Here is a 16,268-nt window from a genome sequence, read left to right on the forward strand (position 1 = left end):
CAGAGCAACAACTTGACGCTATCTCAAAAAAAAAAAAAAAAAAAGAAAAGAAAAGAAAAGAAAAGAAAAGAAAGAAAGAAAGAAAAAGAAAAGAAAAGAAAATTAGGTTGACTGAAGTAGATGGTCAACAATGGAGATTCTAGGATTTGTGGGGTCTGCAGGGCTATGTCTGTACATTAATTAAGAGACAGGTTAGGAGGCTGGACACAGTGGCTGACACCTGTAATCCCAGCACTCTGGGAGGCTGAAGAGGGTTGATTGCTTAAGCTCAGGAGTTGGAAATCAGCCTGAGCAAGAGCGAGACCCCATCTCTATTAAAAATAGAAACATTAGCTGGGCATAGTGGCAGGCACCTGCAGCCCCAGCTATTTGGGAGGCTGAGGCAGAAGGACCATTTAAGCCCAAGAGTCTGAGGTTACTGTGATCTATGGTGATGCCACAGCACTCTACTCGGGACAGCAGAGTAAGACTCTATCTCAATAAATAAATAAATAAATAATTAAATAAAGCAGCTTAGGACCTGCAAGAAGCAGTGAATCCCTGGAGGAAATCACAGAGCTGAGGAAAACTGAGTTTGTTTGACAACTAACTTGTCTCGCCCTTGATAGCAGTGACCTCCCTAGAGGTATTTTTCAGACATGTCAGACGTGTACAGTGGCTGTTCTGTCCCCAGCCTCATATAAGGACAGCTGCCCTGTTCTCAGCTCCTGCTGAAGGAGGTGGCTTTAGTCTGCCATATTTTGTACACAGAACAACTGTCTCCATGTCCTTCTCTCAGCCGGCAGGAGGGACAGCTAATCCATAGGCAGGCCACTGACATATGATATGGCTCAAGGCTAAAAGACAATTTAGACTCAACAGAATCCCACTTTGGAAAACAGAAATTACAGAGAATGAGGCCAGAGGCAGGAGGAGTATAATTTATAGTGAGGAGTCACGAAATAGAGTCAGAGGCATGAAGGCAGGAGGAGAGTCAAAACTAGGCTGACGTAATAGTGAGGCAGAAATAAAGCAGGCAGAATCAGCGAGGTAAAAAATAAATGAACAGTATGAAAGAAGAGTACAGAGCTGTGAACAAAATAACACAGGCAATGCGATAGGGACCGAGGCTGTGGAACGTAAATAATGATAGGACTTAGTCACAGAGGACTAAGAATAAGGCCAGTTGCCAGAGCAGCTAGACTGCCACCCTAAGTTTCCTTAAGTTTCCTGTCTAGATAGAGGATTAGTCTTCAGTAGTGGGAATGGGAGGACAGGCTTGGAATCAGGTGATCTAATCCAGCCAAACTTTGGGCAAGCAGTGGTTTGGGTTCCAGGCCTAGAGGGCTTCGTCTGCTGTGTCCAGCATCCCTGCTCCATTCAGCCTCTGAAGAGCTCCCCTCCCCACTCTCAGTCTGTTGCAGCTGGGCTGACAGCCCCACCTCTCGGAGCCAGGGTTAGACGCATGGCCTGGCCTAGCTGATGAGCATAGTGCATCTCCTCAATCACAGCAGTTAATTCAGGCCCAGGCATGTGAACCAAGTTAGTCCAGGAGAATAAGGCCCAGAAATTTCCCCATTGGAAAGGGTTGCTCTCTTCCCAGTTATGTTGCTCACGGGTAGGACGTAGCTTGGAAATTTTAGTGGCTACTTTTGGTATCTCTTGGGGCAAGGCTGCTTGGGGATGAAGTCTGTGGAGCACAGACGAGAGACAGGGCCAATACCTAAAACCATTTCAGCACCTGGATCTAGGGGTACCTGAATCTCCTAATAACAGGAAGACTTCCTTTTCTCCCTTAAGCCAGTCTAAATTAGATTTCAGTCACTTGCTAATGAAATAGTACTAAATAGTACATTGACGAAAACTGACTAAATACACTCAAAAGATTGGGAGGGAGAGAAAATACAAACATTAGACGTCTTAAATCCAAGGAAAAACACCAAGAACCCAGACATTGTAAAGACTCAGGAACAGGAATAGGAAACTAAACAGTTTCTTGGAAGGAGGGCAAGGAAAGACCTTGATAAGTGAGTCAAAGTCTCTTCCTATTAGAAAAACGTTTTGTGAAGGTTACAGTCAGGCACGCCTGCCCACGTACTTACAGATAAATACAACTTGGAAAAATGAGCTGAAGCGGGAGTGAAGGACAAAGAGAAAGGAAGGGCCTGACATTGGCATGGAGAATAAAAGTAGGAAATAGCAACAATGATGCGAGAGAAACATAAACATTCCAATTAGCTGCAAGTTTCCAGAAAGTTCTTGTACCAAAAAAATTTCTGTTATAAATGGTAGGAAAGAAGAATTCCTTTATGACTTTGATGTTTTAACTTAGATTGTATACAACACTGATTTTTAATAAAAGCAACCTTGAGCTTGACTTTTAGAAATAGGTTTAACTATTAACTTACCAAAGTCGTAACCCAGTTGCAGAAGTCACTCACTCCTTTCCGCACGTTCTCATAAACAAGGGGGCCATCTCTGTGGGGCAGGTCCACCTGGCATGGCTTTTCTTTATAGAGCCATTGGCCTGAACATGACCCAGAACTCTTCCTGGGACTAAAGGTAATGAGACAATTGAAGAATTACGAGGCATAGTGAGTCCACATGGACTTCAAAGAGAGTTGTGGGGAGGAGGATCATAAAGCAGGTCTTTCCAACCATCTCTTGCAAACATATGAATTATATTTTAATTTTTCAAAGATTACATTGCCGTTATCAACATCTTACATAGAGACAAGTGTATTATTATTATTTAAAACAATGAAAACTCATATAGCATTTTATAGCTGTGTAAGTTTATTTTTTAAACTGAGAGCACATTTAGTAAAACATATACCAATTAAAAGCCCAAAAGACTGTGCTTGAAGCCCACTAACGCCTCAAATAATCCTGCCAAGTGGAGACGGCCCTGACTGCTCATTCCAGAAATCCAGTGCATTAACAAGCCTGGCGGGCTTCAACTCTGCCTCCTTCTCTGGACTGTCGCAAAGGGCACCTCACTAGTATCTTGGCCCCTGCGGCCCCAACCCCCAGTCCACTCTGTGCACTGCAGTCAAAGCCCTCATTTCAAAATGCAAACCCCACATGTTACACCCTTCATCTCATAGCTCGAGCCTCAGCAATAGCTGCCTTGTAAAAGATGAGATATAGGCTAGACATGGTGGCTCATGCTTGTAATTCCAGCACTCTAGGAGGCCGAGGAAGGTGGACTGCTTGAGCTCAAGAGTTTGAGACCAGCCTGAGCAAGCATGAGACCCGGTCTCTACTAAAACAAATAGAAAGACTAGCCAGGCATAGTGGTGCATGCCTGTAGTCCCAGCTACTCAGGAGGTTGAGGCAAGAGGATTGCTCAAGCCTAAGAATTTGAGGTTGTTGTGAGCTACAATGAGAATTTGAGGTTGTTGTGAGCTATGATGAGAATTTGAGGTTGTTGTGAGCTAGGATGAGAATTTGAGGTTGTTGTGAGCTAGGATGAGAATTTGAGGTTGTTGTGAGCTATGATGCCATGGCATTCTACCAAAGATAACAGAGTCAGAGTCTGTCTCAAAAAAAAAAAAAGAAAAAAAAGAGCAAGAGATAGTTCATATACCACTAAATTCATAAAAGTTACCATTTCAAGGCCAGGTGTGATGGCTTACATTTGTAATCCCAGCACTCTGGGAGGCTGAGGCGGGTGGATTGCCTGAGCTCACAGATTCAAGACTAGCTGAGAGAGACCCCACCTCTAAAAACAGCCAGGCGTGGTGGTGGGTGCCTGTAGTCCCAGCTACTTGGGAAGCTGAGGCAAGAGAATCGCTTGAGCCCAAGAGTTTGAGGTTGCTGTGAGCAGTGATGCCACAGCACTCTACTGAAGGCAATATAATGAGACTCTGTCTCAAAATTAATTAATTAATTAATTAAGAGAAATTTTGAGAAGATAATTTCTGAAGTCTCATCAGGTGAAAGCAATGGCAAAGAGTTAGCAATAATACTCACGGTCCCAGGTAGACTTGTGTAGCACATTTTTTAAAAGGCTTTGGGGGTTCTTTCATTCTTTTTCTGGGGTCCTCACAATAAACCCAGGTGTCCTCCAGCTTCCTGTCAGGATCAAGCACTTCCAGCACCTTCAATAAGAGCTACAAACAGAAAACAGCCTTAGCAGGAAAAAATATGCTGGGGGGGCCGGGGGGGGTTCTATTTTACAACGAAGTAGACCAGTTTGCCCTCTGCTTTTCCTGCCTGTCAATCAATGCTGTTCATCAAATTCTGTGGCAAACACTGTGCTGGGCACTGTATGAATTTGTGCCATAATCCCAAAGGACACAATCTGGAATGCCATGATCCCAAACATTGAAATCCTAAAGTCTAAAATCCCCCAAATCACAATCCCAAAAGATGAAAATCCCAGAAGTACAATTTCTTTTAAATTCTTCAAAAGACATTACTTACTTTTTAAAAGAGATTTGAGAAACATGTAAAGACATGACAGAAGCCTTCATGGCCACTTTACACAACAAAATAAGCACCAATAACATTCATATTTTTGCACCAACACTCAGGTATAGTAACGACAGCCACAGGGTATGACGGTTATAGCAGGCAGTCTATATTCATAAAGAAAGAGGTCAAAAGGCAAAACGCATGAACACCTGTCACTGTGTTAGGTGATCGTGAGCACCCAGCTTTCTCGAGGCAGCCATCTGAAATACCATGGGAACAACCCGTTTCTGATGAAATCAACCAAAAACCAGAGGGCACAGCTCACAGTCACCCAGAGAACTGTGCTCCTGAGAAACTTTATCTTTCACAAATGCAGATATACAAAATGCACTCTTCTTCATTTCTTGAGAAAGTTTTGATTCCTTTTTTGTGCACCAACCATGCTTATGATAATGCCCTTTCATGGAGCCAAATTTGGCATTCGACAATTTATACTGCTGCCAGTCCTGGACACAATGCAAAGATGAAATACACAGCATAATAAATTGTTTTTTAAAATGCTGACAATATAAAATAGTGGAGAGGGGATCTAAACCAAGCAAAAAACAAAAATCACTGAAACTTCAACGTGTGAAAAAGTGCATCACAGGCATAGATTACAGGCAATCGCACAGAGGTAGTCCGTAAGAACTGGCAGCTTTCACAATCATTGAGTGTATTTTATGGAATGGGGCCAGCTGAGAATACATTCACTTCATTTTCTACACGGCACTGCTCTTTTTGAAATTCTTCTGTGATTCAACATTCACCCACATGAACAATCCTGATTAAATGTTCCTGTCTCCTGTGCCGCGCTTCTATGTTGTTTTAAGTACACAAAAGTCCATTCCGCGCGCACTCACAGAGAGAGGGCAAATCTGGAAGAAACAGCACTGGTGATCAAACAGCAGCAGTGCTGCTCATCTTCTTAGCCTGCTGTGGATGTGATTATTTTGAACCAATCAGCAACTTCATTGGCTGTTTCAGGAGAAATGCAGCTTTAATTCATTAAAAGCTCCTTAAATTCCATCAGCTGGAAGGAATGCCAACTGGACAAACCACATACTTTGTAAGTTTTCCATCACTGTATTATGGGGCCAATCCACTCATTTGAATTTCCCACCAAATGCATTGGGCTGAATGGAAAAACAAACTTTATTGATAATACTTTGAAATTCACTTTTGGAAACTTTGATCACCATAACCTAACTCCCTATCTGTCATTGCAGGTTGAGGATTCAGTTGAAATTTATCTTTATCTGCAAAGTCCACCGGATCTTCAAATAAAGTGCTTTGCCTTTCCAAGTCATGAACACATAAATGAATAGCTAAGTTCTAGGATTTTGGGGTCTAACAAGAGCATGAATTATATTAAGTTAATTAAAAACAATGGGTCCATTTTGAAAATACAACCATCCATTGGCCCCATGAAGCACGCACTAGTTTGTCTATGTTAGATTCAGTGGCAAACCTAAGAAGTCTATCTTTTTGACAGTCACATCCCCAGCTAAGAACAGTTCAGCATTTAATGTGTTTTATAACCCTGGAGGAGCCTCCATATCAGCAAATGTCTTTGGTTAAGAAGGTCTGAGCTTGTTGAATCTTTTTACTCTCAGACAAACAGCACCTGTACTTGAAGGCAACACCATCAAATGATTCACCAGGCAAGTTTCCTTCTGTCGTTCATCTGCATTTTTACTTCATCTGTGATCTTTGAAACATTCAGATATTGAAGGAGGACATTTCCCCCTGTAGTCCACACACATCTCCTTAAATCACACTTGATTTCCAAATAAATACAATAACAAGAGAAGACCTCCCCTAACAGGATGCAACTAACATGATCCTGCATATGACTGGAAACACACTAATCCCCTCCCCAAAGTTCAACTTTCAGGATTTTAACCGTTGGGATTTTAATCTTTCAGGAGTATGACTTTTATGATCCTAGACTTTGGGGATTTTGAGCTTTGGAGATCTCAGCATCTGGGAATATGGTGCATTTGGAGATTGTGGTTCTTTCGGGATTGTGATCAGCACCACTGCGGGCAGACCGACCTGCACCTGGATGTTGGTGCACAGCCTCATGCTAAAGCTCTGCTTCCTCTAGACGGACTATGCCTCTGGGCCTGTCCTAGTCCCCACGTGCCCCACAGAATCCCCTAAAGGACTTCTGTGACTTTTGATTGCCCATCATCTATTCTCCTCTCATAAATAAATGTCTGGCTTTTTCTTTAGGAAACCATCTCTCTCTCCACTCTCAGTCCATGGGTTCTGAACTGGCCTAACCCCACCCTCACTCCAGAGGCAACCATGCTGACTGCTTTAGGAATAGATGCGTGACCCACCTTGGATCCATGAAAACTAGGCTGTGGAATTTTGCTGGGTTTACACAAAAGAGGAGCTCCTTTTCCACAAGAGTTTCTAAGTGGGTAGAATGTAACTGGAGCTGTTGGGGGCCACCATGGCACAGTAAGAAGAGACCCTGCCTCAGAAAGAAGCTGACACACCTAGCTGGGGATATCACACATGGAAATAAAAGCCACAATCCCAGGCCACATCCATGTGCTGTCCAAGGTGTATGGAACAGACTCTTTGTCATGGACTCAGAACCTTTGGTCTGCAGGAGGCAGTGAAAGAGGAAAGCCCCAGGGAGAAAATATCTGCTCAGCCATACTCCCTGTCCTTTCTACAGACTTCCCTGCCATTGGTCACTTATTTAGTCACTCATTCAAAAAGACTTATGAGTGTCTACCATACATCAAGTATTGGTGGTTCCCAGTGAAAGCCAGATCAAGTGCCTGCCCTTGCAGAACTGTCATTATAGTGAGGAACCTGTGATGACAGGTGCAATAATGGAAAATGGAGCATGGTGCAGCATAGACAGTGAAGATGGAAGGGAAATGCCACTTTATTTGGACCTTTCCAGTCAAGGGACATTTCAGCAAAGACCTGAAGAAAGTGAAGAAGTGAGCCCAGCAGCCTTCTGGGGCAGGTGTTCCCAACACGAAACAGAAACACGGATTGGACATGTTCATAATGTCCACAGAACAGCCTGGAGGCCACAGCGGCTGAAGCAGAGCGAGTGGGGCAGAGGAGCAGGGGTGAGCTTAGAGCAGGAGCAGAGTAGGGGTGGGTTGAGAGCGGAACTCACAGGGCCTTTCAGCCCCCACCAAGGGCCCTGACTTTATCTGAGTGAGAAGGGGCCACTCAAGGGCTGAGCAAAGACTCATCTTTCCACTCCACTGTCTCATTCTCTGTGCAGGAGACAGGCTGCAGGGGTAGGGGCGAGGCAGCCGGCCAGTTCCCTGCCCAATGTCCATTCTGCCCTTTTTGCTTAAGTCTAACAAAACCTGGGCTGTGTTTCAGGCTGCCAGGCCCCAGTAAGAAACTTTGCTCTCTGGACTCCCTAGCAACAAGGAGTGGTCAGACGAACGGGATGTTTACTGGGAAAGCTGATGAAAAGACAGAGTCGGCTGGCTCGCTCCCTTTAGCATCTGCCCCTTAGGTTTCCTGTGTGAAAGGCAGATTCAGCGCCTGCAGGTGGGGAGGGCAAGCGAGAACTGCTGGGGATGTGGAGCTAAAGGCAGGGGAGGCCTGGGACCCTGGAGACATGGCAGGGCTGCGGTCAACCACCCTTTCCCCAGGACCTTTCTGGTTCTCAAATACACTCTATCCATCTGTTGGTAAGGACTTAAGGACACTGCCACACACCAGGCCAAAGTGACAGAAGTAAGACGGAATAATTCCCTTCTACTCTTTCCTCCTCAAGAAAAGTCACAGTGAAAAGTTTAGCAGATTGGTAGCACTTCTGGGGTAAAGCAGCCAAACGGTGCTTTTCAAAGCTGCCCCTCTGAAGGCTGAAGGGTTTCCTAGGAAGCAAAGGCACCAGCGTGCATGTGGCTACCTGGGGACAGAGGAAGAAGGCCACTCTTCACCCTGAGTGATTCTTCTCTCCCCCTGACAAACATGTCAGCTTCACATCTAGACTATTTTTTTAAGACAGAATCTCAAGCTGTTGCCCTGGGTAGAGTGCCTCAGCGTCAGAGCTCACAGCAACCTCAGACTCTTGGGCTGAAGTGATTCTGATGCCTCAGCCTCCCAAGTAGCTACAACGCCCGCCAACTTTTGTTGTTGTTGTTGTTATAGTTGTCATTGTTGTTTTAGCTGGCCGGCTTCCAACCCACCAGCCTCCGTGTCTGTGGCTGGCGCCCTCCCCACTGAGCTACAGGCACCGCCCCACATCTAGACATTGAGAGAAGATGATTTCCAAGGCCTGGTGACCCCCCTCTCACCAATCCTAGGACAGACAGATCACCTCGGCCGGCATGGCCTCTTCCAGATTCCCGTAGAGGGCCAAGGGGTGCGGGGCCAGGCGGGCTTCCACATCCTCCAGGAAGGCCTTCCGCACCCGCTGGGCTGACCAGAGCTTGGAAGACAGGGCCGTGTCTTTGGGCTGCTGGTTCCGCCTCTTCCTTGGGGCTAGTAGAGGAGCCCTGTGACATATCTGGGGCAGAGAGCCTTCTTGAGGGGCCCGAGAGATCAGAGCAGGGCAAGGCCCACAGCCTTTCCTGAAGTCCTCCGGCCCCTTCGTCAGGAACACCCACCGCCGGCTGTTCAGGGAGGCTGGGAACTGCGGCCTGTTCTTGTGCTTCGGGAAACACTTGGAAGGTGGATTCTCCTTGTACCTAGAAGACAACACACCGGTCACGCGGATCACAGGACTAGGGTGGGAGAAGGAGGCCCTCCACCTTTTGGGGGGAAGGAGAAGAGAAGTGGAATTCAGGAGAAGGTCAGGTTCCTGGTTCACAGCTCAGTAAGGCTGCTCTGGGCCAGACCCCTCCGGCTTTTGTTACTGTTTCATCCCCATGTCCCACTCTCATGGGTCTCCCTTGAATAGGCAAAACCACTCTAATGGATTTGAAATATATCCTTTGTACGTGTCCTTTAAAATCTGCATTGTCCTTTTGTAATAATCTACATGTTCTGTCTCTTGCTCCTTTACCAAGCACAACATTTTAAAGACTCAGCCCTGCCACCATATGTAGGTCCCATCCATAATTCCAACTGCCACCACCGCATTCCCTGCATCCATTCTCTTTGTGAAGACACTCAAGTAGCTGCTTTTCCTGGGGACCCTGTCTTTTCACTAAAAGGGACACAGTTAAATGGAGTAGAAAGAACCTGAAATCCCAGTGACAGCTGAGTGCCCCCTTCCAACAATAACATCTGTGGGTTCCCCATGAAACTCAGGGGAGAAGTTGCAGAGTAGTAGTCCATGGACTACGTGGACTTACCATTTGGTTTTCTTTGTGGTTTCTGTTTTTGTTTGTTGGTTTTTTTTTTTTAAATTTTTTTTTATTAAATGATAGCTGTATACATTAATGCAAACATGGGGTACAGTGTAGTGTTTTCATATACAATTTGAAATACTTTCATCAAGCTGGTTAACATAGACTTCATGTCATTTGCTTAGTCATTGTGTCATTGTTGGTTTGTTTGTGAGATAGGATCTTACTCTGTCACCCAGCTAGAGCACAATAGTGTGATCAAAGCTCACAGCAACCTCAAACTCCTGGGTTCAAGTGATCCTCCCAAGTAGTTGGGACTCAAGGCAAATGCCACCACAGCTGGCTAATTTTTCTATATTTTGTGAAGACTTTGTAGGGGCTCACACTTGCTCAGGCTGGTCTTGAAGTCCTATCCTCAAGCAATCCTCCCACCTCAGCCTCCCAAAGTACTAAGATTACAGGTGTGAGCCACCACCCTGGCCCCTTCTCTGTGTTTTAATAAGAACCATAATAGCTAACAAAAAATTGAGAGTTTTCAGTAAAACAGGCACTGTTCTAAATGCTTTACACATATCAACACATTTAAATCTCATAACAACCCTGTGAAGTAGGTACTACTATTATTCCCATTTACAGGTAATGAAATTGAGCACAAAGAAGTTAAAAAACAAAACAAACTCTCATCAGAGGTCACACAGCTAATTAGTGGTAGAGCTGAGATTTTAACCTAGATGGTGTGGCTCTAGGCAAAGGTGTTCAAACATTATGCTGGAGTTGCTGGTACATAAATACGTCCCCATTACTAATCTGGAATGCTCATCTTGAGAAACACCAGCTCCATCTTCCCATGGAGCCACGGCTGGTATAAAGCTGCCCACTTTAGACAAACCCTACACTCTCTCCTCCTCCACCTCCACCACTCCCTGCTGCCCTCTGCTTCATCAGCCCCCTTTGCACTGAGTAGTTAGGGCATGAAGGTGAGATGGAGGAGAAGGCATCAATAAGAAGGAAAGGGAAGCCAGCTCCCGAATAACCTCACACCACCAGCCACTACAGCGGAGGCCTAGAACCTGAGCTTCTCACAATCCTCACGTACCACAGTGCCTTAGCCAGATATTTCTAGGCTGGTATCTTTTCCTGAAGTCTTTCCTGCCTTCAGGCCCCTTTCATCTCTAATGGCTCTTTATACTAAGTCTGCTCTTCATTGCACCGGTAACCACAAAACATTTTTAAGAGAGTCCAGTCTGATACTTATTCTTTCCTAGTAAATTCTGGAACTATCTTGCTTGCTATGTACATGTGTTTCAAGGACTTAACCTAGCTCTACTGTGAAAGTCAGATGAAAGAACATACCAAAATGAGTTTACAAAATGTTTCTCCCTGCATTTAATAAATCACTCTTAATAGCTAAATGGCAGGCTCGGTGCCTGTGGCTCAAGCGGCTAAGGCACCAGCCACATACACCTAAGGTGGCGGGTTCGAATCCAGCCCAGGCCCACCAAACAACAATGATGGCTGCAACCAAAAAATAGCCAGGCGTTGTGGCAGGTGCCTGTGGTCCCAGCTACTTGGGAGGCTGAGGCAGGAGACTCACTTGAGCCCAGGAGTTGGAGGTTGCTCTGAGCCATGATGTCACAGCACTCTACCTAGGGGGACAGCTTGAGGTTCTATCTCAAAAAAAAAAAAATAGCTAAATGGCAAAGGGTATGAATTTATACGGCCATTCATACAACCTGTTAGCAAGTAACCCTCCATATCATTAAATATCTTCCTAAAGTTAATTTTTTGCACATTTACAACTAACTCAAACATCTGAATACTTCACAACATCAAATCTGATAACCAATATATAGAATGCTTTGACTGGCAGAAACCCCGAATGAAATCTAACCTATCTTCCTCACTTTCCAGTGAGGAACCAAGTTCGTACCAGTGATCAAGGCAACCAGTGTAGACATAGGGCTTTCCTCCACCTCACACGGCCTCTGATAATGAGCACACCTCTTTGTGTTACCAGAGGAGGAGGGTCTAGCTACCTGTCACTGTCCAGCCAACATGTAGAGATAGGGATTAGGTCCAACTAGCTTTATTTTTATTATTTATTTATTTATTTTATTTTGAGGGATAGCCTCATGCTGTCGCCCTGGGTAGCATACCATGGCATCACAGCTCACAGCAACCTCAACTCCTGGGCTCAAGCGAGTCTCCTGCCTCTGCCTCCCCAGTAGCTGGGACTATAGGCGCCCGCCACAACACCCGACTATTTTTTGGTTGCAGCCGACATTGTTGTTTGGTGGGCCTGGGCTGGATTTGAACTGGCCAGCTCAGGTGTAAGCGGCTGGCGCCTTAGCCACTTGAGCCACAGACGCCGAGCCCAACTAGCTTTATTATCAGAGGGCCAGCAATGCTGAAGGAAAGCGAAAGTAGTCTCTCAATTCTGTTCTGCCTCAGTTATAATTCTAATAGTTTTTATAATGGGAATACAAGAAAACAAACCTAGAAAATTTTAACTTTATCTGATAGGAAGTAACATCAAAGTACTCTCTATTCTAAGAATGCAAAATGTTTAAACAACATAAAGGCGATTTCCACCTTAACAAAATATCTAAGAGAATCATTAAAGAAAACATCATATCGTCAAAGTAACATTTATCCACCAATATCACAACACGTATTGTCTATGTGTGACCACCTCTCCCAAAGTGCTTTTTTTTTTGAGACAGAGTCTCACTCTGTCCCCCTGGGTAGAGTGCCATGGCATCACAGCTCACAGGAACCTCAAACTCTGTGGCTCAAGCGATTCTATTGTTTCAGCCTCCTTAGTAGCTCGGACTACAGGTGCCTGCCACAACACTTGGCTATTTTTAGAGACGGGGTCTCTCTTGCTCAGGCTGGTCTCAAACTCCTGAGCTCAGGTGATCCACCTGCTTCGGCCTTCCAGAGTGTTAGGATTATAGGTGTGAGCCATCTTGCCTGGCATCCCAAAGCCTTTGGTGACAAACATCCTCACAGTGGAGGTGAACTAGGTAATCATGGGAAGTACATGGGGAAGCCTGAGCAGACAAGGTGTGCTGCTTCAGCTCAGCTTCCCAGACTCCATCTTGCAGGCCGCTCTTCTGGTTTCATTTCCATTTTTTTAAATTCATGAAAATCTTGCTATAAAATAAAAGTGAAAACAATTTTTTCTAAATGTTTACTATTTTCTTTTTTTACTTTTTGGCCAGGGGTGGATTTGAACCCGTCACTTCCAGCATATGGGGCCAGCGCCCTACTCCTTTGAGCCACAGGCACTGCCCAATGTTTACTGTTTTCATAGACACTGGTATATGACATATGTATATTTCCTTCTTTAAGAACTGTGGAAAAAGTACTGGACATTTAGCCAAAAGAAATGAAAAATTATATTCTCACAAAAATCTGTACTTACATTTTGACAGCAGCTTTATATGTGATATCCAAAACCTGGGAAAAAAGCTGAAAGTCCTTCAGCAGGTGACTGGACAAACTGTGGTGCGCCCACACCAAGGAACAGTAGCCAGAGACAAAATGAACAAACTGCCGATACACACAACTTTGATGGATCTCAAAAGTTTAATGAGAGACGAAGAGCCATTGTCAAAAGTTTATATACTGTATTATTCCATTTACCTAACACTCGTAAGAGACCCGTATTATAGAAATGGAGAACTGATGAGTGGCTGCCAGAAGTTGGGAGAGGGAAGAGGAGTGAGGATAAAGGGGTAGCACAGGTGGTTTTGTGTCTTGATGTACACATGTGACAGAATTTTACAGAACAATATGTACATACAGGAGTGCAATTAGGCACTTAAGAAATCCAAGAAGGGGCTGTAGTCTAACTGATACATTGTGGCAACATCATTTCCCGGTTTGGTAATGTGCTGTAGTTATGTAAGGGGCCACCACTGGAAGCAGTGGGGGAAGGGCACATGGGACCTCTGTACTATTTTTGCAACTTCTTGTGAATCTACAATTATTTCAAAATATAAAATTTTGAAATGGGAGGAAAAAAGAATCCCAGAGTTCATATTGCTAACAGGTGCGCAGTACTTGCTATGCGCCAGTGACAGGTTTACTCCTGCTAGCTTGATAGATCCTCACAACCGTTTGATAAATCTGATTCCTTTTGATGTCCCATATTACAGTTAAGAAAAGTGAGGCCAGGCCTGGCTCGGTGGCTCATACCTGTAATCCTAGAACTCTGTGAGGCCCGGGTGGGTGGACTGCCTGAACTCCCAAGTTGGAGACCAGCCTGAGCAACAGGGAGAACCCATTTCTAAAAAAAAAAAAAATAGCTGGTAGTTATAGTGGGGGCCTATAGTCCCAGCTACTTGGGAGGCTGAGGCAAGAAGATCACTTGTGCCAAGAGTTTGAAGTTGCTGTGAGCCAGGGGTCCTCAAACTTTTTAAACAGGAGGCCAGTTCATTGTCCCTCAGACTGTTGGAGGGCTGGACTGTGGGCCCCAGGACAAGTAGGTTGCTAAGCAGGACAGGCAGTGGCAACAAAAACTCCGGCAGGCCAGGTGAATGTCCTAGGCGGGCTGCATGTGGCCAGTGGGCGGTAGTTTGAGGAGGCCTGTGAGCTATGATGCCATGGCACTCTACTGAGAATGACATAGTTGAGACTGTCTCAAAAAAAAAAAAAAGGAAAGAAAAGTGAGCTCAGAGGAGCAACTAAGTTGCCCAGGGCCACCAACTCAAGCCTTTATTTATTATTATTATTATTTTAAAAAGACAGAATCTCACTCAGTAGCCCTGGGGGTTGAAGAGTGCCCAGGCATCAGCCTAGCTCACCGCAAACTCAAACTCCTGGACTCAAGCAATCCTCCTGCCTCAGCCTCCCCGGTAGCTGGGACCACCCCCGACTGAATTTTTCGATTTCAGTAGAGATGGGTCTTTCCGATTCTAGCCTTTGGAGTCTTCCCAGCCACTTCTTGCTGCCTCCCAGATTGCCCAACTCCATTCTCAAGCAATCAGCAAAGTCGAAGGCTCCCTGGTCCGGGGTATGACTCGCCTTGCGCACGATGCAGATGCCTGCAGACCTCCCCAGCTGCTGAGGCCTCTCCCAGCCCTGGGCTCCACCCGGCCGCCGTCGCCAGCTGGGTGGACTGAGGGCCAGAGACTCCAGATGCAGCGACGGCCTCGCCTCGGATCGGGCGGGCTTCCGGCGCCCCAGGGCCCCGGGTGGAGCGGTCAGCTGGCCAGCCCGGGGAGGTGGGGCGCAGGCCGGAGCGCTGGGAGTACTGGGCTCACCCTGCCGCACAGCAATCTGCCGTCAGTTTGAGGGGTGACTATGAACCGACATTTTCGGGGGGATTGTGAGGATAACACGAGAAAATTTGTGCCCCGCGCGATGTCAACAGCCGAGAGCGGCTTATTTCATGAATGCCATGGGGCCCCAGGGGGCACTGAGAGGGAAAAGCAGGAGGCCTCCCAGGAGACCACCCGCCGCCGCCCGGCCCCCGCCCAGCCTGCGATCCCGGCGCCTCCGGCGACATCGCGGCTTCGCGCTTACCAGGGCCTGCGGCTGCTGCCCTCGGGCCACGCGGCGGGTGTCCCAGGCCGGCACAGCCCGCGGTCTGCCATGCGCGGGATCCCAGCGGCGGCCCGACCTCCGTAGTCCCCAACCCCGGGCGGCGGCCGTGCCCGGCCGGTGCGTCCCCGCCGCTCCCGTCGCTAGGACACCGCGCAGTCCATCCCGGGTGCCGCGGCGGCGCGGACACTTGGGGGCGCCGGCCAGAGCCGGGGAACCGGGAGAGTCCGGCCCTCGGGTTAAGCGATCAAGTTTTCATCTGTGGGGAAAGCGTGTTCTTCGTCTCACCGAAATTTACCTTAAGCTGCACCAGGCCGGCTTTGCTCATCTGTTTCAAAAAGATGAAGGAAAGAGAATAAACCAGCAGGAGAAAGAGACAGCCCGAGACAGTGGAGAGGGAGGGAAAGGCGCAGACCTCTCACTGCGGCCGAGCCTTCCAGGCCGCAGGTCTCGGAACCGAGTCCCCTTCGCTGCGCACCTGCACCTGGGCACGCGGACGCCCGGTCCCGCCCGGGTCTGTCCCGCGGTTCTCCCGCCTCGACCCCCGGCCAGCCCGCAGACCCTGCTGGGCAGCGGTCCTCGGAGACGCGGGTTAAGTGAGGAGGTGTTTCGGTTTCACTAAATTCTTTAGCCAGTTCTGGGCGTTTCTGATTTAAATACAAGCATTTCTCCCGGAGACATAGCAAGATAGCATTCTCCTGTCTTAAAATGATCCTTTGAGAATCTATTATCTGGGTAGTATCGAAGGTCCCCGGGCCAAAACTGCGCGCGCCGTCTTCTCTTCCCCGGAATTCCGCTGCCCAGATACATCTTGCTTCTGCCACTTAATTATTACTCAATCCTGGACAGGTTACTTAAAAAAAAATTAAGTTTCATTAATTACCTGGCCCGAAAAAATGGGGGAAACAATAGCATCTACCTACAGGGTTATTGGGAGGTTTCAGTGAGATCATGTACTGAGCACTGACCATTAAGAGTCCCACGGCTTGG

The 16,268-nt window shown here is 46.7% G+C and overlaps 1 protein-coding gene across 1 annotated transcript in view; it reads right to left on the reverse strand.

Annotated features, from left to right (window-relative positions):
- The window catches only part of FAM47E (family with sequence similarity 47 member E), a 117,825-nt gene that overhangs the window by 14,255 nt on the left and 87,302 nt on the right, over positions 1-16,268 (reverse strand). Inside the window, exons 2-4 of the mRNA XM_023513355.1 lie at positions 8,756-9,125; positions 3,955-4,094; positions 2,433-2,535 (exon numbers count right to left, since the gene is read on the reverse strand). Coding sequence (XP_023369123.1) covers positions 2,433-2,535; positions 3,955-4,094; positions 8,756-9,125 — 613 coding nt within the window. The remainder of the gene's footprint in view (positions 1-2,432; positions 2,536-3,954; positions 4,095-8,755; positions 9,126-16,268) is intronic.

This window comes from Otolemur garnettii, unplaced genomic scaffold (genome assembly GCF_000181295.1).
Source record: "Otolemur garnettii isolate 467f Iridium unplaced genomic scaffold, OtoGar3 scaffold00039, whole genome shotgun sequence".
NCBI classification, from domain to species: domain Eukaryota; kingdom Metazoa; phylum Chordata; class Mammalia; order Primates; family Galagidae; genus Otolemur; species Otolemur garnettii.